The sequence below is a fragment of the Manis pentadactyla genome, chromosome 12, assembly GCF_030020395.1.
Source record: "Manis pentadactyla isolate mManPen7 chromosome 12, mManPen7.hap1, whole genome shotgun sequence".
NCBI lineage: Eukaryota > Metazoa > Chordata > Mammalia > Pholidota > Manidae > Manis > Manis pentadactyla.
The window spans coordinates 9,050,537-9,077,780 of NC_080030.1; the positions used below are offsets into that span (position 1 = coordinate 9,050,537).

Below are 27,244 nucleotides of genomic sequence, written 5' to 3' on the forward strand. Positions count from 1 at the left end.
CTTAGCAACAATATGGGATTCCTTACTTCTTTTTTTTTTGAAACATCAACTCAGGATAAACATTTCCTCCTTCATTAGCTCTCTGAAATTTCCTGGAGGAAGCCTTCAGGATGAGGATGAATGTCTTCATTTAAACCTTTGCTTGCATCTTCCACGAATTTATTCCCCCACCCCCTCTAAAACACTGCCCTCACCATCACCACTGCCCACAGGTAGAGAGAGATTCATCTCTCTGTGCCCTGAGCAGCCCTCCATGGGGGGTGGCGGCAACCCCACGCCATGCACATGGGCTCTACAGAAGGTCCCTCTGGTGACTCCCAGCCCCACGTACTCCCTGGGGGCAGTTAATGGTGCTGATGCCCACACCTCCCCACCCCCAGAATTGCTTCAACTGCTCTGGTGTGTCTTAAGACCTCCCCTGGTGATTGAGATGCACAGCCAAGGCTGAGAACAAGGACAATTCGGAGCCATGTGATGCTTCTATTACTGAGCAGGACGAGCAGCCAGTGATTACCCCACAGAATTCCTTGCACAACACTTCCCTGCTGTGACTTTTCCCTCCAATGCCCCAAATGGCTTACGAAGGCTTTGGACTATAGCAAAACATCAGCCCACATTCTTCCTTAAATATTTAATATTAAATCACATGAACTACAGATATATTTGAGTTAATCACTAGTCATTCCCTGGGAACCTGGCCTATAGGAAAAGATGTTCATCTGCCATGAATGGCATTGTGTTCCCCCCAATTCAAATGCTAAAGCCCCAATGTTCCAATTTGGAGGTGGGGCCTTTGGGGGACAATTCGTGTTGGATGAAGTCATGAGGGTGGGGCCCCCATGCTGAGATCGGTCCCCCTGTAAGAGCCCCCAGAGCTCGTCCCCTCTCCCTCTGTGTGAGGCACAGCGAGAAGGCAGGCGGCTGCCCACCGGCCAGGAGCAAGCCCCTGCCAGGCACAGGCCTCGCTGCCCAATGACCGTGGACTCCCAGACTCCACAACTGTGAGGACATAAATTTCTGTTTTTTTCAGCCCCAGCCCAGCTTTGTTTTGTTATGGCAGCCTGAGCCGACTCAGAGAGAATGAAAAGGTGGTGTACAAGGAGGCTCGTTACAACAGGTGTGACGGAAAAAAGGGTGGGACAGAAAGCCACCAACGGGAGGAGGTAAACGGCGGTGCATCAGAGGGGCTCAGAGCCGGACCTTCCTAACAGCCAGAAAGGGGGGGCAACCTAAACAGCTATGGTTCTCAACAATGAAATAGGTTTTAATACAGCAACAAAACAAAATGAAAACAGCATGAATGGCTTGATACAGGAAGTTGCCCACGACATCCTGCCCTGTGGAAAAAGTCTAGCTTTGCGCAGGCTGATTCAAATGGCCCCAAAACAAAAAGGCTGTAAAGCATAAAGGTTTCTGGAAGCACAGAGGACACCCACCAGGGATCAACACACCTGCTGGTGAAAGATCAGGAGCCAGGGGGTTTCTACTTTTCAGGCTACGGTTTACATTTTTGCCACAAGGAGTATTATGTGTAGCTGATGTTAGCAGCACCCCGATGGTTACTCACAGTTTTCCTCTTCGAAGTGGGACCAAGGAGGGATTGGGGAGGAGGGGAAGGAAGTGCCTTTCACACTCCCCACTTTTATACATCTTTCTTCCAAACGAGGGTATTGAGAAGGGCAGTGTCAGGAGGCAGGCAGGCAGGCTGTGGACAGCGACCTCTTGAGAGGGCCACTTTGCGTGGTTCTGGCTTTTGTAACCAGGCTGCTGTTTCCCATGCTGAATACATAAATGATGAGTAAATAAACAAAACACACAAGGATGGGGGAGACCCCCTAAGAAGGGCACGAGCCAAAAACGAATCCCAGTAACAATATTTGGAGCATGTACTCTAAACTCTAGGTGCGGGGGGCCTGCTTTTGCGGAGGGGTACAGGTTAGTAATTATGAATGCATTTCTTGCGTATTCTGGGACTAAGCAAATAAGGAACCACTTCGTGGCCAATGGGAGCCAGGTTTCGGACTGTTAACAATCTGGAAAGGGAGTCCTGCAGCATCACGCTGGAATCGGGGGTATCTGTCTTAATACATGTGACGAGCCGTGCAGAAGTGTGTGGGTACATAGATCTATTGCCCATTGAGTGGACAAAAAAGCAGTAACATCCAGTACCAATGAGCAAAGTTAAAGTCAGAGCCCGATTATTAAATACTCTTCTCTGATAAAAGGAACCAGGGCTCCTCAGAGAAATGGCTGACCCAAGAGCTCGGGCAGGGAAGACAGGTGGGCCTGGGCCATGCCGGTGTGCCAGGAAGCAGTAAGGAGGCCGTCAGGGGATGACAGGGACACACCAGGACGATGCAGGAGCCAATCAAAGGGGCTGCTATTGGCCCAAACTGCAACCACCTGATGAGCATCAACACAGTGACGACGGACTAAACTGAAAAAGAATCCTGTGTGCTGGTACCAGGGACTGGCACACAGGAGCCCCTGGGCCTAAGAAGCAGCGAGAAGAGAAAGCTGTCCTTCCTGTAGAGCGCCAACTAAACTGCAGACGGACTCGTGGGAAAGAAAAATCACCATTTTGCAACCCTCATGGCAAAAGCTGAGACAGGCAGGGAGCCCAAATGGATGGGGAGACTGAGCGCGGGGGATGTGAGGAGTCGCGGCAGGTTTACAGCCTCAGGAATCTCTCTGCAAGGTACTCCCTGATTACAAAAGGAAAAACAGAAACTTTACAGTGGAGATAGCCTGCCACACACCAAGGGATCAAGGTCAACATCACCAGTGATGGAAAAAGCTACGCCATGCACCCCCGATGTGACGCATGGAGACAGGTGCAGCATCCCTGCCAACGACACATAACCTGTATCTGATACAAAGAAACATCAGTCAGAGCCACCCTGCAGGCCGGGGAACATGTGGCCTGGGCCCCTCAGAAATGCCAAGGCCAGCAAGGCAAGGTCAGAGCAAGGGGTTGTTCAAGGTCAAAGGAGACCAACAGCAGGGTCACCACAGACAGCTGCCAATGTCCCCCCTGAGGAAGGGGGGCTGACAGGGCGGGTGGGGGCTCTGCAGCAGGACACACGGGGACTCCTGTCACCGTCACAAACAGCTTTTATAATTTTGAAAGAAAAAAACACTTTTAAGGCTGAAGCAGAGCCAGGCTCTGGGGCCAGGCTGACATTTCCACCAGAATAACACCCCGGCTCCTCACCTCACCATCAGGTCCGATCGCAGGCGTCTGGCCTTCTGCGCTTTCTGCCTTCTGGAAGGAGAGAGAGACACACTCACTCCCTGACCGGGGAGGCCCAGCCACAGGCAGCGATGGCTCCGGTCCCCCCGCAGGCCCAGCGCACCTTCTTTTTCTTTTTCTTCTTTTTCTCCTTAGCAACCTGGGCGGCCTTGTGCTGGCGCACCAGCTCCGTGAGGTTGGCCACATACTCGTCCGTCTGCTGCAGGAGGTAGGCCAGGCGCTTGTCCTTCTTCTGGTCGATGAGCTTGCGGTAGCCCTCCTCATCCTCAGCCTGCAGAAGCGGGCAGTGATGGCGCGTGCTGTCCTGACCCTTCGGCTACTGGCACCCACGGGGGGGCACCCGGAGTCAAGGAGCCCACTGGGGGATATTGTTACCAGCAACGAGACCAGCAGGAGTGGAGTGCTTAGCTCACACTGGGCGCCCTTCTCTTAACTACAGACTCCCGTCTGGTGCTTCCTCAATTCCTACCCAGGGGGGCACCTGCTGGACAGATGTGGTTCTGCCAACAGCAAGTCCTGCCCCCTCTGTCCACAAACACACCCCAAATCCCAACCCTTCTCTCCACCTGGTCCAAGCCACATCACACCCACACACACCCAAAGCAAGTACCTCCGGCTTTCAAAGAATCAAACAGACCACGGAGCTCCCTGTCTCCAGCCTACAGCCTCCCATGGCTCCCCCTCATGTCCAGAGGTGACCCAAAGCTCTCCTGGTGGCCTCCAAGGCCCCAGGCATGGCCCCTGGGATGGTGACCTCACACCTGCCCTGCACCACCCTGCCCCAGGGGCCACTTGTTGTGCTTCCCAATGGCTCTCCTCTCGGGCCGCTGGGTCCTCCATCCCTGGGAGGCACGTTCTCCCGCTTTCCCTACTCCCGGGCCATGCCCGCCTTCCCACACCACCCATCGCCCTCCTGCCCTCATCCTGCTGCCGTCTCTTCAGTGCCCTCCGCCATCCAGGACTCTCCCTCAGGCCAGCACAAGCCCCTGGAGGGCAGGGGTCGCACCAACGGCGGCTCTCACAACCAGGGGGGTGCTGCCTGCCTCCGGGGGCACAGCAGCCAGCTAACCTGCCATCACTCTTAATGGTCAGAGTGATCACAGAGGTCTGAGGGCAGGTCTTCTGATTCCAAACCCGAGCCCTTTCTTTCTCGCTGGCCCACATCTAACTGAGCAGCCAGTGACAGGGCTCAGGGCAACACTAGGTGATCAACCCTGGGTCCTGCGCCACCCAGCACACACTCAAAAGGACATGGGTCACAAGGGCAGAATTTTACCATGAGCCTCCGCATTCTCTCTTTCTCGATTCTTTCATTCTCCTTCTTCTGCTCCCGCTCCGTGTTGGCATGGTACGTGGCCACCGCCTTCGTGAGTTTCTGGATTTTGCCCGTGACAGATCTGTGATACTCTTTGAAATCCTTAGCGTGCTGAAGGATGCTGTTGAGGTATTCCTGCGGGGACATATGCGTAAGAGAAGACTGGTTGTTCCACAGGAGTCACTGTAACACAGCCCCAACTGAGACAAAACTATGAAGGTGCTTGTCTGAAACCAAGTGGGTGTAACCATGACAACGCAGCGACGCTGTCTGCCCAGGACGTTCGGCCTCCTCTGTGTAAGGGCGGAACTCAGCGCTGGTGAGTGTGGGAGAAGGACCCTCCCTCGTGCATGACACACAGGGACAACCTGGCACTGAACATTAACCACTTCAAAATACTCCTGCCCTCCAATTCCAGGGCTGGGAATTTTTTAAGGAAACAGAGACTGGCCAAGAGAATCGCAGTAGGAGAATGCTTATCCCAGAAGTTGAGAATACACTATGTGCCCAAATGGGGAAAAAGGTTACATAAAATACTAGATGCTGGACACACCCTGAGATGGGATATAACTCTGAGATGACTAAGAATCATCTTTCCCCAACGCTTAAAAACAGGTCAATGTACATGTGCATGCTGATGTATTTTAAAGGCAGCTACTTAACTTTTGATTACTATGTATTTAGAAGATACAACTGGAGTGATAAATACCATAAGGCAACCAGTGGTTAACGCTGAGTCAACTATTTTAAACTATACCAGTAATAGGTATTCACTGGGGGAAGGCTTTAGAAAATGTCAATGAGAAACAACAGATGGAATCACCCCCATAGCCTACTTGGGAGGTTTGGTCTCCTTGACTCGCCCTGTAAAACGCTGTCAGACCACCCCCTCCTCAGAACACTCCCTAGCTCCCACTTTCCTCATAGCAAAAGCCCAAGTTACCCCCTCAGCCCACAAGGCCCTGCACGCTCTGCCCATCACCTCCCCGTCCTCACTACCTCCTCCCCTGCCCCCTGCTCCCCCCACTCTGGCTACTTTGGGTTCCCTGCAATTCACAGAACACACAGGCACAGTCCCACCGCAGGGCCTCTGCACCTACCTCTCTACCAGGAAAGCTCTAAGCCCACATATCCACGAGGCTCCCCGCCTCGGATCTCTGCTCAGTCTCACCTCATACAGCACTCCGCAGACCACGCTATGTGGAAAGCCTCGCTGTCACCCTCCATCCCTGCCCCGCGTCTCCCATACCTTATCCCTTCCCAACGGTGTATGTTCACATGATTACAGCCTGTCTGCCCCCTATCATTTGGTTTTGTCCACTACTGTACTCTAGGTGCCTAGAATCCTATTACGATGAATAGAAAAGAGAAACAGCACATTGGGATACAGAACACAGAGGACTCCTCGGTGTGAGAGCTGTGACCACCCAGGCACCCGGGCCTAGCTGCACAGGGCCCAGGGACGCACCTGGTGCTTCTGCCGCCGTTTGCGCTCCTGCTCAATCTTCTGCTGCTTCTCCAGCTTCTCGGTGATGCGGGCCTCGCGCAGGGACTGCCGCTTGCTGCGCTTGTAAGCCTTGGCATTGAGGGCCGTCTCCAGGGCCGTGTCCCTCCGCATGCATACCACCACCTCCTGCCGCAGCTTTAGGAAGGAAGAGGAAAGACTGGCCATGTGCACAACTTCATCACGTCCGCACAATGGGCAATGGGCACAACCAACACTGGGAGCTCAGCAGAATGCTGCTTCTGGGAATATCCTTTCTAAATGCTGTCTGGTGAGAGCCTGCAGGCAGGGCGAATTTGGGTGAGCAGGCTGCTTCTAGACGCCTTGCAGAAGGTCTCACAGGCCTTCAGGACTCCCTCAACCACACACAAATTCTTCATTAGGGATCATCTGACAGTACGGCACCCTCAGAAACGGACCCATTACGTCTCTGGTTTTGAGCCCAGGACTGCCACCTTAGGGAACACTCACCCTTCCTCATCCAAGAATGGCCACCGTCCCACCACTGGGCAGGACACAGACAGGAAGGAGGGACAGTGAGCTAACAAGGGTGGGAGGGCGTCGCCACTGTTAGCAGTCGAGGCACATTTAATGACTTCCCTGCGAGGGGCTCTTTGAGTCTGGGCATCCACACTGGCAGAAAGGGCCCTTCTCTGCAGGGACAGGCTGCACCCGCGCCCACCTGCCTCTGGAAGTTCAGCAGCCTGAGGGCCTTGAGCTCAATGGTTGCTTTGGTTCGCAGATCCCCGGCCAGGGACCCGGGAAGGTTTTCAAGTTCCTGGATTCGGTGTGCGATGCGAGCCTGCAGCCTGGGTCACAAAGACAGAAAGCAGCCGGGTGAGAGAAGGTGCTGTCTGCTCACGAGGAGCCAGCCTGGCCCTGTTCTTTCAAGGTAGAGTCTCGGGAGAATCCATCCCACGGGGGAGGCAGCCACGGGTGAGGAGACGGGAGATGGCTCGGAAAAGGGTGCCAGCCACAACACAGAAGCCAAGGCTCAAAGGCCCCAGCAAACAGGAACACTTACGGGGCACAGCTGGCTTAGGACATTTCGGCAGCGTGAGCTAACTTCTGCAGTCAGGTGAGGCGGAGTCTCAGCCCAGCCCTGGGCCTCTATTTAGCCGGTAGGGGTTTGGAAAGAAACCTCAGAGCAACCCTACAGACTTGGTTTGAAGTTCCAAAGGGATGATCCCCTTTCACAGCAGTTCACACACATTTACTAAGCGTCTACTGTGTGTCAGGGACTAGCCAGGTTGCGGAGCCTCAGCATTAAATGAGACTAACAGAGCTATTTGCTGCTCTCATGAAGCTCACAAGCTTAACAACAAAACAGGCCATGAAGTAGTTAGAAAATTAAATATCTACAGTAATTTCAGAGAGTATCAAGTATTTTAAGGATGGGCTGGGGGGTGGCGGGTGGTGGTGGTGGGCAAGGCCTCTATAAGGATGTGACCTCAGGAGTGAGGCCTAGATGAACACAAGCAATCATGCACAACCTGTGCAAAGGCCCTGAGGCAAGAACAGATCTACCAGGTTAAATAGAAAAAGGAACAGGGAGATTAGAGCAGGCAAGGACAAAGCCTTGGGCAGGGGCTGAACAGAAAGGGGTTTTACCGGATGGGTAATGGATACCAAATGGGAGACTGAGCCTAGCAGCTTTAATGGAAGCTAATTATAAAGAGAGACTTCTAAAGGCTGGGTGGGAAACAGACTGCACAGACCAGGGAGGGAGCAGGAAGGCCGGGGAGCAGGTGCAGGGCTGGCGGCAGGGACGACAATGGGGGAAAGGGAGCTGAAAGGATTCACCAAGGGGACACAGGGAGTGAGGGAGGACAAGCCAGGGTCAAGGGGCTGCAGGGGCTGCGGCCCAACGAGCTGCTCGCTGTCAGGTGCACAGGAAGAGACAAGAGGTAAAAGTGGGGATCGCGTGAACATCAGGACAGGCCACCTTTAAGCTGTCCAGCTGGAGCTGGGAGGAAGCCGTCTGGGTACAAGGACAGCACCCTAGGGTCACATCACACCTGGAGGCGTACGTTGGAGACAGTCATTAGGCAAAATGTACCGACACATTTGGGGCTTTATGGTGAATAAGGCAGAGCCTCCCTTCATGGAACTTACACCTACCAAATGAGGCTGCCCTGAACAAGTGACAAATGCCAAGGGGGTGTGCATGGTGCTCAGGGAGCGAATCTCAAGTGCCCCCAGCAATAAAGGACACAGTGATCCAGATGTACTGTGTGCCAGGCATCTCACACAGCACCTGGTGCCCAGAAGGCCTTGGCAAGGCCGCCAGCAACTAGTGATGTTCTGAGGGTGTCCACCGCAAAGCTTGCCAGGTTGTGTTCTAAGCATTGTGCCGGCGAGGAAAACGGGCACCTTCATTCCAACACACATCCATATAATCTCTACAGAGGGCAGTTTTGCAGAATCCATGAAATGTCCCTGCCCACATCCTGTGCTCACACAAGGCCACACACCGGAGAGGTCCAACACGAGCACACGTGTGAAACGAGAGCCATGCAAATGTACTTATTATGACACTGTTTTAACGAAAGATTAGAAACTACCTAATGTCCCTTCGGCCAGGGGACTGGCTGAATAAATTACGGGTAGCCACTGAGCAGAATACTATGCATCCAGAAAAAAGAAAAGCCGACTCTCTACCAATAGAGTGATCTCTAAGATACACTGCTTTGGGAGGAACAGCACGCACACTGTGTAAAGCTTGGGGGCCATCCGGCTGCTTGTACCTGCCCACTACACGGTTTCCCAGGAAGGACACTCGCCACCCTGGGGACCCGGGGGCCGGGCACAGAGGCAGTGATTTCAGCTCACACACAGCAGTGCCCTTCAGCGCCTCACCAGCGCACATCAAGGGCTGCCCAGGGGCAGAGGGGCGGCACCCCCGGCCAGCAGCACCCTCACCTGTACTCCCGCTCCTGCAGGATCTCCACGGGGTCCAGGCCCCGAGGTTTCTGGATGGGGGTGATGCGGCTCTGCTTCTGGTGCAGAGGCACCATGGGGGCGGGCTGGGCCGGCTGCCCTGGCGACTGCGTCTGGGGCGGCATCACGGGGGAGGCGGCAGGCGGGACCGCGGGGGGCGCGGGCGAGGGGCGGCCAGTCGGCTGCGGGGGGATCAGCTTCTGAGGGGTGCTCGTGGGGGCGGCGGCACTTGCCATGGGTCCTGGCGGGGACCAAGCAGCAGGGACAGACAGAGCGTTGAGTCTGGGTTGATTCCAGGCAGAAACAAAAAGCCTGCCTCGGGCTCAGTGCCCTGGGGCCAGACACTCTTGCCCCCACGCCCTGCGTGGGCCCCACCTCCCCAGGTGTGATGCCGCTTCTCACTCCCGCGCCTCACTCCTTCCCGCCTCGAATCTCACTGGCTGGGGATCTGGGCATACCTGCCCCTCCGTGAAGCCCCCCACTGACCCCAGCACAGGCCATGGGTCTGCCCTGGCTATGCTGTGGCTTCACGGGGCCACAAGTTTCCTGACTTTTGTTGAGTCCCAGAGCCAGCAGAACCCTAATTAAGCAATAGCTCTACCGTGCCCATCAAGCTTCTGGCTCCTAGAGGTCGGAAAGTCAGCTTGTTTGGTCCACTGCCCTGACCCAATAGACACGGTCCTCAAATCCTCCCTGACCACTGTCTTTCACACAGGACAGAGGCCCCAGGCAGTCAGGAGGCGGAGCCCTGAGCCGCCCTGTCACCCTGCCGGCCTCCCACAGCATCTGGGGGCATTCTCAAGGGGGAGGGGGTTAGATGTGACCTCCAGAGGTGCCCACCCTGAAGGGCAGTGTTTGCGGGTGCAGTCACACCTCCCCACGGCCTCTCACCTGAGTCACACAGCGGACTCATTCACTGGTACCCTCGTTGCTGGTTCAAAGAAACCCCGGGACCACCATGACCTTCTCTGTCTGACCAGGCCCCACCACAGGCTCCGCACACGCAAGCTCGTGATGGGAATCAGGGCACAGATGTGTCACCAAGGCAGAGGGAACGTACCTTCAGGCCAGGGCTTGGGAGGCCCTCCAGGGGGCTGGCCCGGCATCCCAGGGGGTACACCTGAGGGTCCTGGGGGGGGCATGTTGGGCCCGCCCATACCTACACACAGGGCGACACAAACAAGAGGATAATGTATCCTGTGTTTACACCTGTACAGACAGCCCTGGCTCCAGGGCACACGAGGGGCACACCCAACAAGCCCCTCTGTGTGGGCAAGTGGGGCTGGAGGAAGCTAGAAGGACAGCATTTACCAGACAGCAGCCCTGCCGGCCTGAGAGCCCTGAGTGGGGGGGGCTGGGCAATCCCCAGGGGTGCCCAGGGGTGGTGAAGCCCAGGTCTGCCCATCGCTGCTGCCCACACACCAGTCAGTTCGCTAAGTCCCCTCCCCACCCCGAGGGCCGCGGACGGCGAGCCTTACCGTGGGGCCTGCTGTAATTTGGAGGTGCTGGTCCTGGACCTGGGCCGGGGCCGGGCCCAGGGCCCGGGCCAGGTCCTGTTGTGGACACAGAGGGTGGAGGTAGTGTTGGCATCTGCTGCTGCATCCCAGGCATGGGCCGCTTTCCCTGCACCGCCATCTGCAGGTGGTCGGGGAGGGGCTGCCCCCTGGCCAGCATCTTGTACGCCATGATCTGAGCTCTCAGCTGGTGCAGCTGGTTCTGGTTAAATGGAGTTGGGCCCCGGTTCTGCTGTCCCAAAGCCTGGGGGTCGGCACTATCCAGCGGGGCCCCCCCCGGCCCGGACGACATCTGTGGGCCTGAGGATGGGCCGCTGGCTGGAACTGGACTGGAGGCGTGCTCAGAGCCACCCAGGGGTGAGGGGTAACCTGTGGGAAAAAGGGGACCCAGGTGGGCACTTGGAACCACGTCACGGGATTTTTAATAAGGCAAAGGGGTAACCGTTCCACTGTGCTTATACAGGCCCCTCCCGAGGGAGGGAGGCCAAATGACCTGGTTTTCACGATTCGGTGAAAGCCACATGGAGGGCATGCACTGGCAGCCTGACTGGCGGGCCTGCACGGTTGGGTTGGTCTGGCCCAACTTTCAGCCAGTGGCTGATGGCTGATGCCAAGACGTTACCCAGACCCAGCATCTCCAGGCCTGCCCTCCTGCCCCTCGGGTTGGGGAGCCCCACTCCCCTAACTCCCGTCACCTGGGGCGCCCCAGAGCTTCCTGCCCCATGATGAGAAGCCACCTACTCCATCACTGTTCAAACTGCCCTGCTCAGAAAAGCCACCTGGGGGGCTTGTTAAGGCAGAGCCCCACACCCTCCAACCCAGATTCCACCTCGGCAGAGCTGGAGGGGGCCCAGGAATCTGCATTCCTGACCTGCTCGGGGTGGCCCGGGGTCTGCCGGCCCTGGCCCAGCCCCTGACTAACACCTGGCGGTCAGCGTGGTTCCGTCCCACCAGTGCTTGTTCCCCTGGGGCTGCCCGGAGGCAGGGTGCCCCAAACAGAGCACCAGCCCAGCCTGAGCCCAACAGCCCCCCAAGGCAGGGTTGGCCATGGTACTAAACTGTCCTAGGCCCTCGCACAATCCACCCATGGAGACCCAATTAGGAAAATGGCCTCAGGACTCCTGACGGGGGTGGGGGTCGGGGGGACAAACACAGGAAGGAAAGGGAACAAACAGTACCTTGAGAGTGCTGGTCCATGGGGCTTGGCGGGGGCCCCATCCCCGCGTGGCCGCCAGACCGCATCCCCATCCCCTTCATCTGGCTGTAGCGGGGGTCATCGGACACGCCCTTCTCGTGCATGGACTCCATGGGCTGTGAGGGGACGACAAGAAGGCTGGATCAGCAGAAGGGGGGAGGGAAGAGGCGGCGCAGCAATGCATCAACCAAGAGAAGTTCAAGGTCACCGAGCTTGTCCACCCAACATGGCCACGCCGTTTCCCGAATCACCGATATGACAAGGGGCTTAGGTCCAAGATGTGTTCCTGGCACCTCCTGAGGTGTCAGGCAGATGCATGAGACAATGTCACCCAGTGGAGGGTGACCACCTGGGCGCTGGGGAAGGGTGGGAGACCGTTCAGGATGGCCAAAATCCCTCAGGGAAGGACACAGGCTCCCGGTCAGGAGCAGTTTTAGCCGGGATCCTGGTCACAATGAGACTTTGTGACCACCCATCTTGGGATCAGGGACCCTCTTCCTTGGGAGACTGTAAATCAGAGGGACAGAAAGAAACTTCTGCCCGAGTATGGTAACCGTATATGTCCTCGCTGATCCAAGCTCAGCCTCCTGCTGGTTGGCAGGGAGGGAGGCTGGGTGGAGCATGGTTCTGTCCCTCTTGAGAGCAACATCACACCTTTGGGGAATGATGACACCTATCTGCCCTCCTAAGGCTCAGCACTAAGAACGTCCCCTGCAGGAATGGCTGATTAAGGGGACAGTGTCTAGGACTCTTCCAGGGCACTCCGCTAGGCCCTGGTTGGTGCAGATGTCCTGCTCTCTGGGAACACAGTCTAGTGTGTGATCTGGCAAAGTCAACCACAGCTCAGTGTGTCCCATGAGAGGAGGAAGAGGAGGGCCTGGCAGGGAGCATGAGGGCCAGCTTCCTACACAGGGAAAGGGTGGGGCCCTCGCGATGCTGATCGGACCCCTAGGTGCAGGCTGCCCTCTGCTCCCACTCCCGTGGACCAAAGAGCTGTCCAAAGGGCTTGCCACCCCCTGGGGCAGGAGTTCTGTGCAGGTGGGGGGTGTCCCGTCGCCACCAGACCCCAGTTCCTACCCTCCTCATAGTATGCTGGACACATGGCCAGCGCCTGACAGACGTGTGGAATGTGAGTGATTCCAGGAGGAAGACACAAAATGGGCAGAGAGAGTGACCTGGGGCTGTGGTGGAGAAGCTGGCCTGCCAGCGTGTATCTCCGCGGGGGGCGCTGACAGCTTCCCAGGAGGGAGGCGACAGGACAGGTGCTGCACTGCAGCCTACAGCATACAGAGATGGGGAGGGCGTGGAGGGCCAGCAGAGAGTGACCAGTTCTGAGATCCTGATTCCTCACCTGTAAAGTGGCTACAAGAACCCCGTCCACCCGACGGGTTCGGGGGAGACAGGGGAACAGGGTACAGACACGTGGACAGCCCTGGCAGGGAGGCTGGAGTGGTTAGTGGAGACCATCACCCCGAGGCCGAGCCGTCTGCCTCCTCCACCAGGGCCTTCAGTGGTCCCCGAGGCTGGGGGATGCCACCTTTTCCTTGAGATGCTAGTACGTATAAGGGGGCATTTCCTTGTTTCTCCAGCTACCTCCCAGGAACACAGAGGGAGGAAAATGTTTTGTTCCAAGAGGTTCCTTTCCTGTTACTGGCAAAAGCCTCCCTGATCAGCTGGGGTGCAGGACAGCGGGGGGACACAGGGCACCCACCACTGAGCTAGGTGGCGAGCAGGGCAGTCTGAGTGGAGGACAGCACGAGCTGGAGCCACCTGTTGGGATTGGGACATTTTAATCATTAAGGAAAGGCAGCTTCGCAGCAACGTTACGACGTCTCCCCTGTAGAGCACCTCGCATGGGAGATGCGGGGTGGTGGGACGGCTGCTGGCTTGCGCCTGGCCCCGAGCTCAGGGACCCAGCCGGGCAGCGCAGGGGCCCGGGCTCCCTACCTTGTGCATCTGGTGCATGTTGTCCTGAGGGTATCCTCCGGGCCCCTGGGTTGGGATGGGGTGTCCTGCAGAGGGAGGCCCAGGGCTGGGTCCCATCATGCTGTGGGCGGAGCCCGGCGAGGGCCCAGGGCTAGGGCCCAGCATGGCTCCAGGGGAGGGGCCCGGGCCCGGGGAGGGGCCTGGCCGAGGAGTTCCGCCCAGAGGTGGGTCCGGCGTGGACATCTTCACCTGAGCTGTGGACAGGGGTCTCCTGCTGGAAAGAGGTCCTGGTCAGGCCAAGGGTCCCGGCCACCGCCTGGGCGGGTCAGGACTCATGAGGGAGGGGCCCCCAGTCATTTCAGGAGCAGCCATCGCATCTCGGTTCCTCAGAGAGGCGATACATCTGGCGTAGGAAACCAAATCCAAGTGCCCAGGGAAGAGTTGGGACTCAGGCGGTGGGACACTCAGACACCGCCCTGCGGGGGGCTTCGCCTCCCTTGTGGGCAATCACAGCAAGAGGCCGTCTCGGGGTGGTGCTGACACAGCCCTCACGCGGCTCTAGTACTTGCGCACCTTCCCAGTCTACAGGAAGGAAGAGCAAGACCACGGCTCCATGCCCTTGCTGGCAACAGCACCTGACTACACCTTCATAAATCCAACAAATCAATGTTGGTGGCAAGCGACACTGGTTTTCCATTTAGGCACTCAGACCCAAGTTTCCTTTAAAATGAAAGAATTTAAGTTTAAAAAGTAGGTTCATTGAAAGCAAGGGTTACATAAATAGTGGTGAGCCAAAAGCTAAAAAGAAATCCAGTGATGATGGTCAATTCCACCTGCTATGACAGGACTGCGCTGATGCATTTTATGAATGCTTTCTATAATAAGGGTTCAGCGTTCGGGTAACCCTTAATCTGTTACGCAGTCATCTGTGGCCTGGGATACAATTCTAACCGAATGTCCTCTCTCATGGGGATGGAGTGATACATTTACAGGGCTGGAATCCGGAAAACCTGAGAACACGGAAACTGAAAGCCACCCAACAGTGCACCAGCCAGAGGGGAAGGGCTTGCTGGCCCCGCACAGGGCAGGAAGCAACAGTGCCCTCCTCACCCCTCCCAGTAGGGCAGGTGATGGGGTGTGTGGGGAGACAGCTGGGGGCTCCTCAGCGGCCTGGAGAGCCCCCAAGAGCCACAAGGACGGAACCAAGCCACCCAAGGTGGGCCATCTGAGGGCAGAGCTGTCCTGGTGTTGCCACTGGGACCCTGCCACCCTTCAGTGCCACCCTTCTAGACTGCTCCATGCCCACTCAACAGGAGCACTCAGCACATTCTAGGCAAGCTCTTCCCTACAGACTTGGACCTATGATCCCTGTAATCATTTAATAGTCTTCAAAACATGAGTTCCAGCGGCTCCCTTCCCTCATTCTGCCAAGAATGGCCTTAAGTTTAAGTCCAGGCCAGGCCCTCTTTCATTGGCATGTCATAAATCTGGTTTTTGTTTCAGTGGACTTTCTGGTTTTTGGAATGCATCACTTTGCTCCTGAACTTTACTGGCACTTCTGGTTCTGAGGATAAATTTTGTTAAGAGTAGGAATAAAATTCCCCCCGTTAATTCTCTTGATTAAAAAAAAGTCTTATTTTGAAAGGTGAGTGTATTTTCCTAAATAACAGATCAAAAGCCCAAACTTCTTCATTCCCGTTTCCTGGCTAAATAACTGGAACGGAGGATGAGAAACCCCGGCGGAGCAGGGACCGGCAGCCAGCACGCTGTCCTCTGCGCACCCGGGCTTCCTGCGAAGCTCAAGAGGCCTCCGTGCTGGGCCTTCAACAAACCTCCCAGGAGCACTGGAGAACCGGCAGCTGCTCACAACCCCTCCTGCACAAACCCAAAACCCAGTGAGCTCAGGGAAAAGTCAAACTTAAAAAAACAAAGCAAAACAAAAATTCATTTTGGAGCAAAATCTGCCCAGATTCAACTCCACGTGAATGTGCACACATTCTGCTACAGAAACAGGATCCTGTCTGACCCCCAGATGCTGCCCACACTCGGCCATGTGAACAGACTGTGTCTTAAATTTCCTTTTCTAGAATGCTGATTCTGGAGTCTAAAACCTCTGGCCCCGAGGTTTGTCTTCAGGGAGGATGCACCTGCAGTGACACTCCTTGGGTGGGAAAGAGAGGGACAAGGACGCAGCCATGGCCGGGTGGAGGACGCTGACTGCCGAGGGCTCCCCTCTGGGCCCTTTGTGGCCGCAGGCTCTCCAGGCCCACACAGCACTGTGGTGAGGTGGCCAGGGCCCGATGGTCCTGCAAACATGTGAGGAATCGTGAGACATCTGAGGGCTCGGAGTTCCCTTCCCACCTGGGGGTCTCTATTCCAAGTCAAGCCAAATGAAACTTACAACAAATAAAATCCACGACACCTAGGGAGCATCACCTCCTCACCTAAAGGCAGACATGTGGGCGAGCAGCCCCGGAGGTGTCCTTGGAATGATGGCTCCGCTAAAGTTACTTCGTACTTAGTACCAGACCTTCCCTCTTCCCACCAAACCTCAAGGTGACGCTAGGAATTAACCGCCTCCACTCACACCAGTACCAACTTCATGGACGACACGCAGAAGCTCATCAGAGATGCTGGAGGGCATCGAAAACAACTTTGGTGCCCAAACATGGGATGCCCGTTTTTGAGGGGAGCGGGGTTACACGACAGCCTTGTAAAAAATGGCATCTGCTTCAGAAGCTGCCACCTCCGAACTGTCAGGCTGCTGTAAAGCAAGTAAGCACGCGGAGCCACTATCAGCAAACCTGTTTCTGGATTGAAAGCTCAGACACACGTGGGGAGTGACAGTAGTGGAAACACAAAAAGCACAGACACATGCCAACCCGTCCCGCGTGGCACAGGCGGGCGGGGCTCCACTGAACACCGAGGCGCCCTATCAGGGACCAGGACACGCACCAGGACACGCACCAGCACACCTACAGGGTCACAGTGGAGGGAGCAGTGGCTCTCTGGTCCTCAGGGCAGTACTGAGGAGGGGACATTTTATTTGCTTGTACTGAGTTTTCTGCACACCTGAAGTGCCCTGGTTGTAGGGGTGCAGCTGGATGAATCCCAGCCCAGACAAAGCACTTCCAACATTCCAGAAGGCACCCTCGGCACTTCCCATTAAGACGGCCCTCTCAGGGCGAACCACTGTTCTGACCTCACTGTAGGTTGCTTTGGCCTGTACTAAACTCATCCGAAAAAAGAATCCTTTTGCTCATCTGGTGGGATTTGTCCATTCTGTTCAAGGATGCTGTGCTACCAGGTTTTGGCTAGCACAAATAAAGCTGCTATAAACAATGTCATCTGGCGGAGACAGTCACTCATCTTCCTTGGGTATCCAGGAGTGGAACTGTTAGTCTTAAGGAAGTCATAAATTTAGCTTTGGTGTTGCCAATTTAAAACATTCAGACTACGATCCCACACATGCTCTCCCACCAGTAGTGGGCAAGCGTTCCAGTTCCTTTAAATCAACACTTGGTGCTGTCAGTCTTTTCTGTTTGTTATGGTTCTAGTGAGCACATAATTGTATCTTAATATGGTTTTAATTTGCATTTCCCTTGTTGTTAATGGTGTTAAGCGTCTTTCCATGTGCTGACTGGCCACTGAGAGAGCCACTTCGGAAAAAGCTCTACGTTTTCGTTAACATTTTACTGGAGATACTTGGTTGTCATTACCTTCCCCCAGTCTAACTTACCTCTGTGCTCTCTTAAAGGCATCTTGCAGTGAAGACAGGTTCTTAATTTTAATACTGCCCTGATTTATTGAATGTGTTCTTTTAAGTTAATGGCTTTGGTGTCCTGTTTAAGAAATCTTTGTCTACCTATGACATAATAGTAAATATATATTTGGTCTCTGTCTTTAGTTCTTAACACAGAGTTCCTAAAACATTTAGAACTTCCTGGGTGATAAAAGAGCCTTTTGTTCTAATGAGGGGACTCTTGCGGGACTCCAGGACGGCCTCAGGATGGGGTCTGGTTCCAGAAGGACCAAGACAGCCACACAAGTGTGGAACTTTCAGTCCCACCCCTCAACCTCCAGGGAGAGGGGCTGGAGATTGAGTTAATAATCAATCATGCCTACATTGCAAAGCATCCATAAAAACTCTCAACTCTGGGGTTTGGGGGGCTTCTGGGTCCTTCTGGACCTCCCCTCAAGTACCTCTACATCTGTATCCATTACAATATTCTTTATAATTAAACTGTGTAATTTTATTATATTACATATATAAGTATATGTAATATACAATGTAAAATACAAATATTTTATTATATATATTACATATAACAAAATATGTAAATGTCTTCCTGAGTTTTGTGAGCTGTTATAGCAAATTATCAAACCTGAGGAGGGGGTCATGGGAACCCTCAGTTGTAACCAAACTGGAGAGAAGTATGCTGGACCTGGAGACCCAGTGCCTGTGACTGCTGTCTGAAGTGGGGGACAGACGTTTGGGCCTGCACCCTGAACCCGTGGGGTCTGCCCTCACTCTGGGTGGTCAGGGTCAGAACTGAGTCGAACCGCAGGACACCCAGCTGGGGTCTATCTGCAGAGAGCTGGAGGACTACACGGTGTGGAAAACCCATACACTTGGGGTCAGTATCGTGAGCAGAGAAAGGGTTTTTCCTTCACCTACAAGGTCACAGAGATAGAGGGAGGGAAGGGGTATTTCCAAATCCAGGGGGATTGTGGCCTGCCCCCACCCCTAGTGATTTACATCTGTGAGGATGTTACGCCTCACAAAGAAATCACAGGGAGGACGATCCAGCCAGAGAGGGGATGCCTGGCTGTGGGCCCCTTTGGTGGGAAGGCCTGGATTTACTCACCAAGCCCACACATCACCACTCCACGCCGAGGGAGTATCACCGGCCCACCGACAGAGGGATCCCTGACCCGCACAGCACATCCGTGGAGAGGCTGGGGTCCCAGGGCCCAGGCCACAGTGCAGCCTGCACTCTGAGCATGGACTCGGTCACGGCCCTGCACTGGGTGAGTGACTTACCTTCCCTGAGCTCCTCTGCAGACGAGCGCAGACCTCAGGGGTCAAAGCATGAACAAACAAGCAAGGCCCATGCCGGCAGGAAGTGCTCCCACACTGCTGATGAAACCAAGCCCCCACATTTACTGAGCAACTGCTTACCACCTGTCGGTACCGTCACAGAGGCACAGCACCGATGAAGGCCACCCCTGCCACCCCTTCTCCTTTCCCCATACGAAGATGAGTCATCTGAACTACGGAGTGAGTAACCACTGTGGAGAATCTGCTTCCTGAACTTAGCCTTCCCTGCAACACAAACCCACATTGAAGCTCCTGTCCCCCAGTGCTCAGGAAGCAGAGGCAACAGGGCACCTATGCTAAACTGGAGGAGGAATGGCAGCTGCCTGAAGGCCAGCACAGCCCCGGTGCAAATGGGGACCAGCTGTCACAAGTGGCGAGGTCCACGCTGGCGAACAATGGGCAGGATTTAGCTGCTGCAAACTCTCCCTTGCCTGCTTGGCTCCCACTGCACCCAACGTGGTGCTCTTAGCCATTGGCAAGCTCTTCTAGGCCTGCCAACCCTTCCTGGGGGTGGGGCTGGGCCTGGACCTGCTGAGAGCGGGAGAGGGTTCGGGACCGCTGTGCCCCGGTGAGACACCTCCCAGGGAGGGCCTGACAAGTTAGGCCAGGAATTTCAGAAGCAAGGTGGGGTCTGAGGACGGGGAGCACCCCCTTTCCCACCTCTTCTTCTACCAAACACCCCTGTCCGTTCTATTCAAGAAACTAAAGATTTGGCATTTTCAGCAAATTCCTCGGGTCCCCAGGGTCATCCTATGGCCACGGAAGTTTCAGGCGGCTTCCGTGGTGCTGCCTGGACTGCAACAAGCCCCTCTTTGACAAGTCACTGGTGTCTGAGCTCAGAAAGAAGGGGCAACTTTACACAACCCTAAAATCCATCTCACACCAGAGTCACACCCAAGCTGATGAGACAAGCGAGAGGACAAGGGGATGCAGAGGCCAAAACGGCGAGACTGCTAGCACGCGTCTGGGAGCCTAACAGAGCAACGTGGCCGAGCCACGGTGCACCTGGGGGCTCCGTGAGAAGGGAACGGAGCCTGGGAATCCAGGTGGGCAGCCCGAAGGAATGCAACCGGAAGTAAAACTACTCTGGCAAAAAAGAATGGAGAACCTAAAAAAGCCATGCCGGTCCAGGAACACGCTCCCACGTTCTAGGGGCCGATGGGTCTGGAAGCAATCTGGCCCGCGTCACCTTGATTTCTCTGAGACACACCCCAACTGCTGAGCACTCTGGGCCCCGACACAATCCTTGCAGCACAGAAGCTGTGGCGCCATGAAATGAATGCCGCAGCTCTGTGCCCGCAGACAAGGAGGATGGGCCCAACAGTGAGGCAGGGGAGAGAAGGCAGCGTCAGAGGGAGGGGGGCTTGGCCCGAGCCCCGCGGTGCTAACAGTAATGTATGCTCGTCCGTCTGAGCACAGAAGCCGGCTCGGAGGAGACAGGCACCAAACTGCTGTCAGCAGAGGCAGGGGCTCTCTGGAGGCATCGGACGGGGAACTAACACTTTCCACATCACAGATTTGGAGTGTTTTTTTCTCCATGCATTTTTCTTTTTTACAATAACAACCATCTACTGTCTCTGGGATCCTATTTTGAAAAAACACTTTTTAGTTAAATGAAACCTAGGACAGAAAAATCGCCGGGAAATAAATCCTGAGATGCCCAGGAAGTACTTCTGTGGAAATCCAAGGAAGGGAGAAGGGATTTGAGGACAGCAGTATGTTTTACCCCTTTCAACTGCATCAATATTATCTTAAAATACAAACATTTGTCCACATTCTAATGCTGAGCTACAGACTGCTTGAGGATCAGAGGTCTAGTTTCTTCTTTTGCACCATCCTTGGCTTTTATAAAAAAAGGACAGCGGTGGCCACCCACAACACAGGACAGATGCTAACAGGTAACTGGGCTGTTTGGGCTTGCTGGGATTATGGATTTTTTCTCATCTTGCCTAAAAACCAGAATTATATTTAAGGTTGGCTCCAGTTTATCTGCTATTTTCTGGGCATGGGGAAACTCATTCACAGATGTGTTTCACCAGCAGATATACCACGGTCCAGGCAGGGCAGGGTGCTCAGATGGATCAAGGTGGCTGGCGGCAGGATGGCCTCAGCAAAGCCAACCCCGTTTGTTATGTTTAACCTACAAAACAAGATTCCCGGCAATACTCTCTACTAAGAAAACCCTGCACACGGGGCCTAATGGTGTGGAGGGTGCTTGTCCATGAACCTGGAAGGACGGAGGTGGGTGGGGCATCTGTGGTCTTAGGGAATGTGCAGAAATGGCTTATTCCCAAGACCGCACCTCCTCAATGCTGGCTGGTCTGAGGCATTTTCCTTGCAATATGATTAAGCAGTGAAACCTTGCCATCCATTTAAAAGGCAATACATTCCGGAAATGAAAAAAACATGTCGTGATGATAAATTACAACATCTTCCCTGTTCTATCTGCAAGGTAGACATGCCAAATTGCTAGCTGCTATCCGCGGTTTGCTTTCTGTCATTTCATTTCCCAGCGGTCAACCGTAAGTCTGGAAACAGATGACTCTCCTTCTGACATTTGGTCAGAATGTCAATAGCAAGCCTGACACTACGTCACGATGCCTATGTCATTCACTTCATCACCTCACAGGATCACAAGAAGGGTGCTCGGATGGAATAAAACTGAAATAATAATAAAACATTAAATATAACACAATAAAACATTTTGAGGACACATTCACATAGCTTTTATTACAGTATATTGTTATAACTGTTGTATTTTTTTAGTTATTATTGCTAACCTATTACTGTGCCTAACTCATAAATTAAATTTTATCACAGGTGTGTAAGTATAGGAAAAAACCTAGTATACATAGGGGTCGGTACTATGAGCGGCTTCAGGCACCCACTGGGGGGTCTCAGAATGTATCCCCTGCAGATAAGAGGGGACTTACTGTTGTCTTTACCACTGGGACTTATGTGTCACTTTATTCACTGATCTCCCCCCATACCCTTCCCCTTTTTTTCATTCACTTGAAAACCATCGAAGAGCATTTCCCCACGTACAACAAGCCAGAAGACGGGACAACCAGGCCAGTTCTCTGCCCTCAGGGAGTTCGTGCTCTCCTCTGGTAGGAGATGCAGCGTCTACACTGCGAGCACACACACACTATCCTACCTACCCACTAGAGAGGGGCTCCTCAAACACTTCTGACTGTGACCCCGAGTTCCAACATGACCCAGCAAACATGCATCAAGTGACTGCAACAGGTTTTATGAGTCTGTCCTGCCCCTGCTCCCCATGAAACATGATGAACTCTCTTCTTTTTCTCTGCTGAGGCTGCTCAAGCCCCACTGGATGGATGTCCTGACTCACCACTGAGTCTGTTGCTGTGCCTGCTGTATATGCAACTTGAGCACAGCACATGACCTGTGGAGAGGGCAGGAGGGAAGGCCCACACCAGCGGTGCACAGACGACCAGAGGAGCCAAGAGTGGGCAGGGGGGCGTGACACCTGCACCTGCCAACTGTCACTTACGACCCATCCTCGCAGCCCCTTCAAATACTGACCAAGCACCAACCTAGCTGAGCAGGATTCTGGGTCCTGGGTACCCGGCAGAGAACAAAGCCCTTGCTGGTGGATCCAACAGTTGAGTGACAGAGGCAAGCTCACAAATAAATGACACAATGTTATGTAGTGGGCGGGAGTGCTGTGAAATACTAATCAAGAAGGGTTAATGGCCAAGCTAACAGGAGGCGTTCTTTCAAGCATTGGACTGGTGATGGGGACGCATCTGGGCAGAGACCTGAAGTGAAATGGGAGCCAGGTTGCTATCGATGGGCAGCGGGACCAGCAAATGCAAAGGCCCTGAGGTGGAGCCATGCTGGAGTAGAGCAGAAGAGACGTGTTGCAGACACAGTGGGAGAACTGAGGGGTGGGGCCCAACCACAGGCCCTGAGGGTAACAGTGAGGAGGAATCTGCTCTAGATGCAACGGGGAACCACTGGAATGTTCTGGGCAGAGCAGTGACATGGCCTGATGATGGAGTGAGAAGATTTCTCTGGACATATTGATGGAATAGGTATAAGGGTGAGAGGATTAAGAGGGGTCAAGGATGACCAAGGTCATCCACAAAAGGCCTTATAAAAGGCGTCCCTTTCTTGGGGCTGACCAGCCCTGCACCTGGAACCAGGCTTGGCAAATCCCAGCCAGGCTGGATTTCTGCTCCAGTTCACATCCCCTCCATTCAATACTCATAACTGGAAGGGCAGCTTGGGAACAGGGGGTTTTCTGCTCAGAGAGGTTAAGTCACTTGCCCAAAGTCACACAGGAAGTAGAGTCCTGCCTCAAGTCTGACTCCAAGCCCTGAGTAACTGATTCAAACTGAGGACCAAAAGGCATTAGAGGAGGAGAGCCCGGAAGGGTGCAAAGTGCAGGCAAAGAGAAGCACTCCAACAGGCCGAAGCATCCACAGAGTATTCTGGGGAGGCAGGCAAGGACTCTTAGCATGCCAGCTGTCCAGGCAGTGACAGGTGACATCCTCAGCAGCCACCAGGGCAGAGGCCTCCTATACTTCAGGGTCACCATTAAGACAATGAGACCATCTACTGTGCCACTTTACTGGGACTTTTGGGGTAAGGCAGGGTGGCACACATCTAACCCTGCCCCCTCCGTAACAGGTGGGGGAAACTGCCATGCAGCCACCTGCTTCCTGAGCCAGTGAGCCACAACCTGCCAGCGAAAGGAGAACTTAAACCACCCCAGGAGCAATTTGAAAGCCCATCACTACTGAAATTGGGGCCATCCTCCTTTACATCACTCTTGGCTGGTGAACCTCACATTGAACAAAACTCAGACTGTTCCCAGTGACGTGTCCACGCCCAAAAATGAAGACATGCCCCTTTAGCAAAGTAACCCAAGTCCCAAACCCCTTTAGGGTGTAAAGGCTAGGGGGCGGCCAGGGCTAGGTGATCCTCTGCTAACTCTGATCTATTTTCTAAAGGAAGCCTCTTCCTTGAGGGAACTGGAGGGAAACGATGCATCCCTTCCCTTCCTTCTGCCCTGGAAGAAATCCGATCTCCCAACAAACCCAGCTAACACCTGGCCTTTCCCCTAAAGGCCCTTTTCCCAGCAGGAAGATGAGCTGAGGCTGAATTTCTTACGCTTGAAATTCACATCCTGAAAGATGACTATCATCAGCATGGAGTTAAGAGAAAACGCCAACCAAGGTATCTCGGACCATATTAACGAGCCTAACCCTTCTTGGGGATGAGGGGTCCATAAGGTCAGCTCCAACGGCCTCAGACTCGATTCTCACCTGTTCCCCTAAACATTTCCTAGTATTCCAACAGCTGTTACTTCCGTTACAGATTTTGCACATCCCTTAATTTTACTTTTTTAACTTCGACTCTCTTGTGTGTTCACATCAGTGTTACAAGTTAGGAGGAAATATTGAGATGGAAAACAAACATTTGCTATTTTTCAAAACCCACGCCACCAAACACACTTCCCTCTTTCCAAGGCCTTACAGTGAAATTGCAAAGCACACAATCTTTAAGTTAAGGACAAAATGGGGGAGCTGATTCCTTTGCTACCATTCTGAACACATATAGAACCATTATAATGGGGCAAAATACATTCTGGGTCTCAACCCAGCAGGATGCTGTAGGAATCCTAACAAATAAAAGCAGTTACCAATTGTCTAGCACTATGTGCCAGCACTGTTCTAAGCACTTTACATTTGTCATTTTGTTGTCCTTGCAACAGTCCTACTAGTTGGTACTATTACTGTCCCCCTTGGCAAATAAGAAGACTGATATGAGCGAGAACACAGTTAGTGTCTACTTGTTCCCAGCTGAACGAACCCCCAGCTCCCAGCAGTGCCTGGCTCCCCGCTGACGCCCAATGCATGCTTGTTTGCTACATGAATGGAATGCGTGGCTGGGCCATTTCCTACACAACTCCAGGGGGCATCATTCACACTGCGTGGGGTACGGGTCAGTGTGAATGGGTCCCTCTGCACCACAGCAGCCTTGGTGACCAAGGCCAAAAGTCAGCTGGCACATCTCAGAACTTACTATATTCCAGGGACTGTTGTCCCATTTTTCTGAGGCACCAGGAGGGCAAGTGGCAAAGCCACTTCCAGGAGTTGGACCCGGATGGCTGGCAGGGGAAGCCATGTAAAGAAATATCCCTGGGCCTTGGTGTCTTCACTGACGGAATGGTGTTCTCAGCAGACATTCCCCATCATGCCTCATCTCTTCCACATCCGATAAACAGCTAAGACCCAGAGCCAGCTGGTCTGGGGTCACCTCCCAAGTGTTTTGAGGATCCACAAGCAGTGGCAAAGCTAAGTAAACACATATGCATATGTGTTGGGGGTGCTTTTCACTGACAGAAAAAGTTTGGAGACCACTGCACTGCCCTACACCCCAGCTCCGGTGATGTCACCCTCCTGGCTCAAAACCCTGCAAGATCAACATCTCCTGAAAGGTTAGACACAAAATAATTTTAGACGGCATGTGAAAGGACGTTTATTGTTTTCCCAATTACATACGCATCGATTTTGAAGAAAATTAGAAAAAAAATACATAACCAGCACATCAAACCTGGGGTTTCTGAGATATAGGATGGATCTAAACTGATGTTTTTGGTTTTTGAACAGTTAATTTACAAATATATATATTAAATGGATGCTACGCACGCCCACCAGCTGAGTGCTCACAGTGTTACCCGACACCGCAGTGAGTTAAGATACTTCCCACGTTGTCTTGTCAAGCCTCACAACTATCCTTGGAGGTGGCACTGCTGTCCCACCTGTTTCACAAGTGGGGGGACCTACTGGTAAGTGCCTTGCTCAGGGTCCAGCTATGATTTAGAGAGCTAGGGGGAAATCCAGAGATCTGATTCCAGAACGAGAACGCCTTACCACCACCGCATACTAACCACCAGGGAATGAGGTTTGGGAAACAATGTTCCAGAAGTTAAAAAACCATCAACAGCAACTAATGTTTACTGCTTACAAGCCAACCAATCCTGGTCCTGTGCTAAGCACTTCCCACACACACACTCAGTCCTCCCTAGGACCCTCATTTCACAAATGTTCACTTTAGGCCTACTATGTGCCAGGCCCGGATACAGTGCAGGAGCCCAGGCAGGCTAGACCCCTGATCTGACAGCCCTTGGACAGGAGAAACTAATTATAAGTATTAGCTGCGACACAGGAAAGGATCAGTGCAATGAGCCAGTGTTTGCAGAGGGGAGCAATGACTGGTCCAAGGGTCAAATATAAGCCTGGACATCCTCCCTGGTTCTGAGTAAAGGCCCCCCTCTTCTGGCAACCTCCCGGGCCTCCCGCTCCCATCACTCCCCTGGGCATCCACCATGCTCCTCTCATAACAAGGGTTGTGAGGATTAAATGACAAGCTGAGGGAGTTGTTCCCACATTTACTGCCTGTTCCCCTACAAGACTGGGGAGACTCCTCAGGGCATCCAACCCCCAACCATATAACACCCAGTAGGGTCTCAACAGATAGCTGCTGATCAAAAGAGACTGGACCAGACAGTAACAACAGTGCTTCCCTCTTGCCAGGAACCATTTTACAGGCTTTCACCGACTCCATTTGTGGCATTATCCCTCCATTTACAAACGAGAAGACGAGGTTCAGAAAGATTAAGCGATCTGCCTAAAGTCACACAGCCCAGTGACCGGACAGCGCCAGAAATAAAACTCGAATCCGGTGTGTCAATTCAAATTGAAAGCTGATTTCAAATTCCTAGGAAGTGGCTCTCACCCTTACTCCCTACTTTCCCCGAGGATTCACTGGGGGAAAAATATCAAGACTAGTGTCTTCAAGACCGGCACAAAACACTCGCCTGAAAGATCCACGTTTAGGCCTTAATGTGGATAATCTGTTGGGAGGAAGGGAAAAGGATGCAACGCTTAAAGAATACTTTCAACAGCAAACAGTTCTCCCCGCCCTCCCCCATTTGCTGCTGACCCCCGACTTCGGGGCAAACATTTTGAAGTCACTACTTGCAAGGGATTGGGGGAGTTATTTACCTTTCCTTGAGCATCTAGAATACGTGAATTTTTTAAAATAAAAATTTAAGTCAGCTAACCCAAATGGGCTTGCTAATTAGCTGGGGTCCAGGCGACCCCTGGACCCAGTTGGGTATTTTCTTACTGAGCACCGGCCGCAGTCTCGCCAAAAAGGCAACATTCGGGTCTGACCCGTTACAACATAGCCAGAAAAGCCCCGATGGCCTGACTATTGTTGCAGCAGCGGCAGAGTCGGCGACTGGGGACCACGACCCTGGCCAGCCTTGGGGGCCGCGAGCTTTGTCCGGCGACCCCGGCGAGAGCGAGCGCGGGGGGAGGGGCTGCGCGCGGCCTCCACGCGGCCGGGGCCCCCCAACCCGCCCGCGGATCCTGTAGCCTCCGCGGCCTCGCCGTACTGTGGCCCGCGCCGCGCGCGCGGAGCCGGCCACTCTTCTTGACCCTCGGGCGCCGCCGT

At 53.9% G+C, this 27,244-nt stretch overlaps 1 protein-coding gene across 5 annotated transcripts in view; it reads right to left on the reverse strand.

Annotated features, from left to right (window-relative positions):
* The window catches only part of SMARCA4 (SWI/SNF related, matrix associated, actin dependent regulator of chromatin, subfamily a, member 4), an 85,668-nt gene that overhangs the window by 58,125 nt on the left and 299 nt on the right, over positions 1 to 27,244 (reverse strand). For all 5 annotated transcript variants that reach the window (XM_036883526.2, XM_036883525.2, XM_036883524.2 and 2 more), the window contains exons 2-11: positions 13,669 to 13,921; positions 11,705 to 11,837; positions 10,491 to 10,895; positions 10,073 to 10,171; positions 8,995 to 9,253; positions 6,755 to 6,881; positions 6,037 to 6,210; positions 4,530 to 4,703; positions 3,357 to 3,524; positions 3,215 to 3,265 (exon numbers count right to left, since the gene is read on the reverse strand). In XM_036883526.2, coding sequence (XP_036739421.1) covers positions 3,215 to 3,265; positions 3,357 to 3,524; positions 4,530 to 4,703; positions 6,037 to 6,210; positions 6,755 to 6,881; positions 8,995 to 9,253; positions 10,073 to 10,171; positions 10,491 to 10,895; positions 11,705 to 11,837; positions 13,669 to 13,890 — 1,812 coding nt within the window. In that variant the 5' untranslated portion in view covers positions 13,891 to 13,921. The remainder of the gene's footprint in view (positions 1 to 3,214; positions 3,266 to 3,356; positions 3,525 to 4,529; positions 4,704 to 6,036; positions 6,211 to 6,754; positions 6,882 to 8,994; positions 9,254 to 10,072; positions 10,172 to 10,490; positions 10,896 to 11,704; positions 11,838 to 13,668; positions 13,922 to 27,244) is intronic.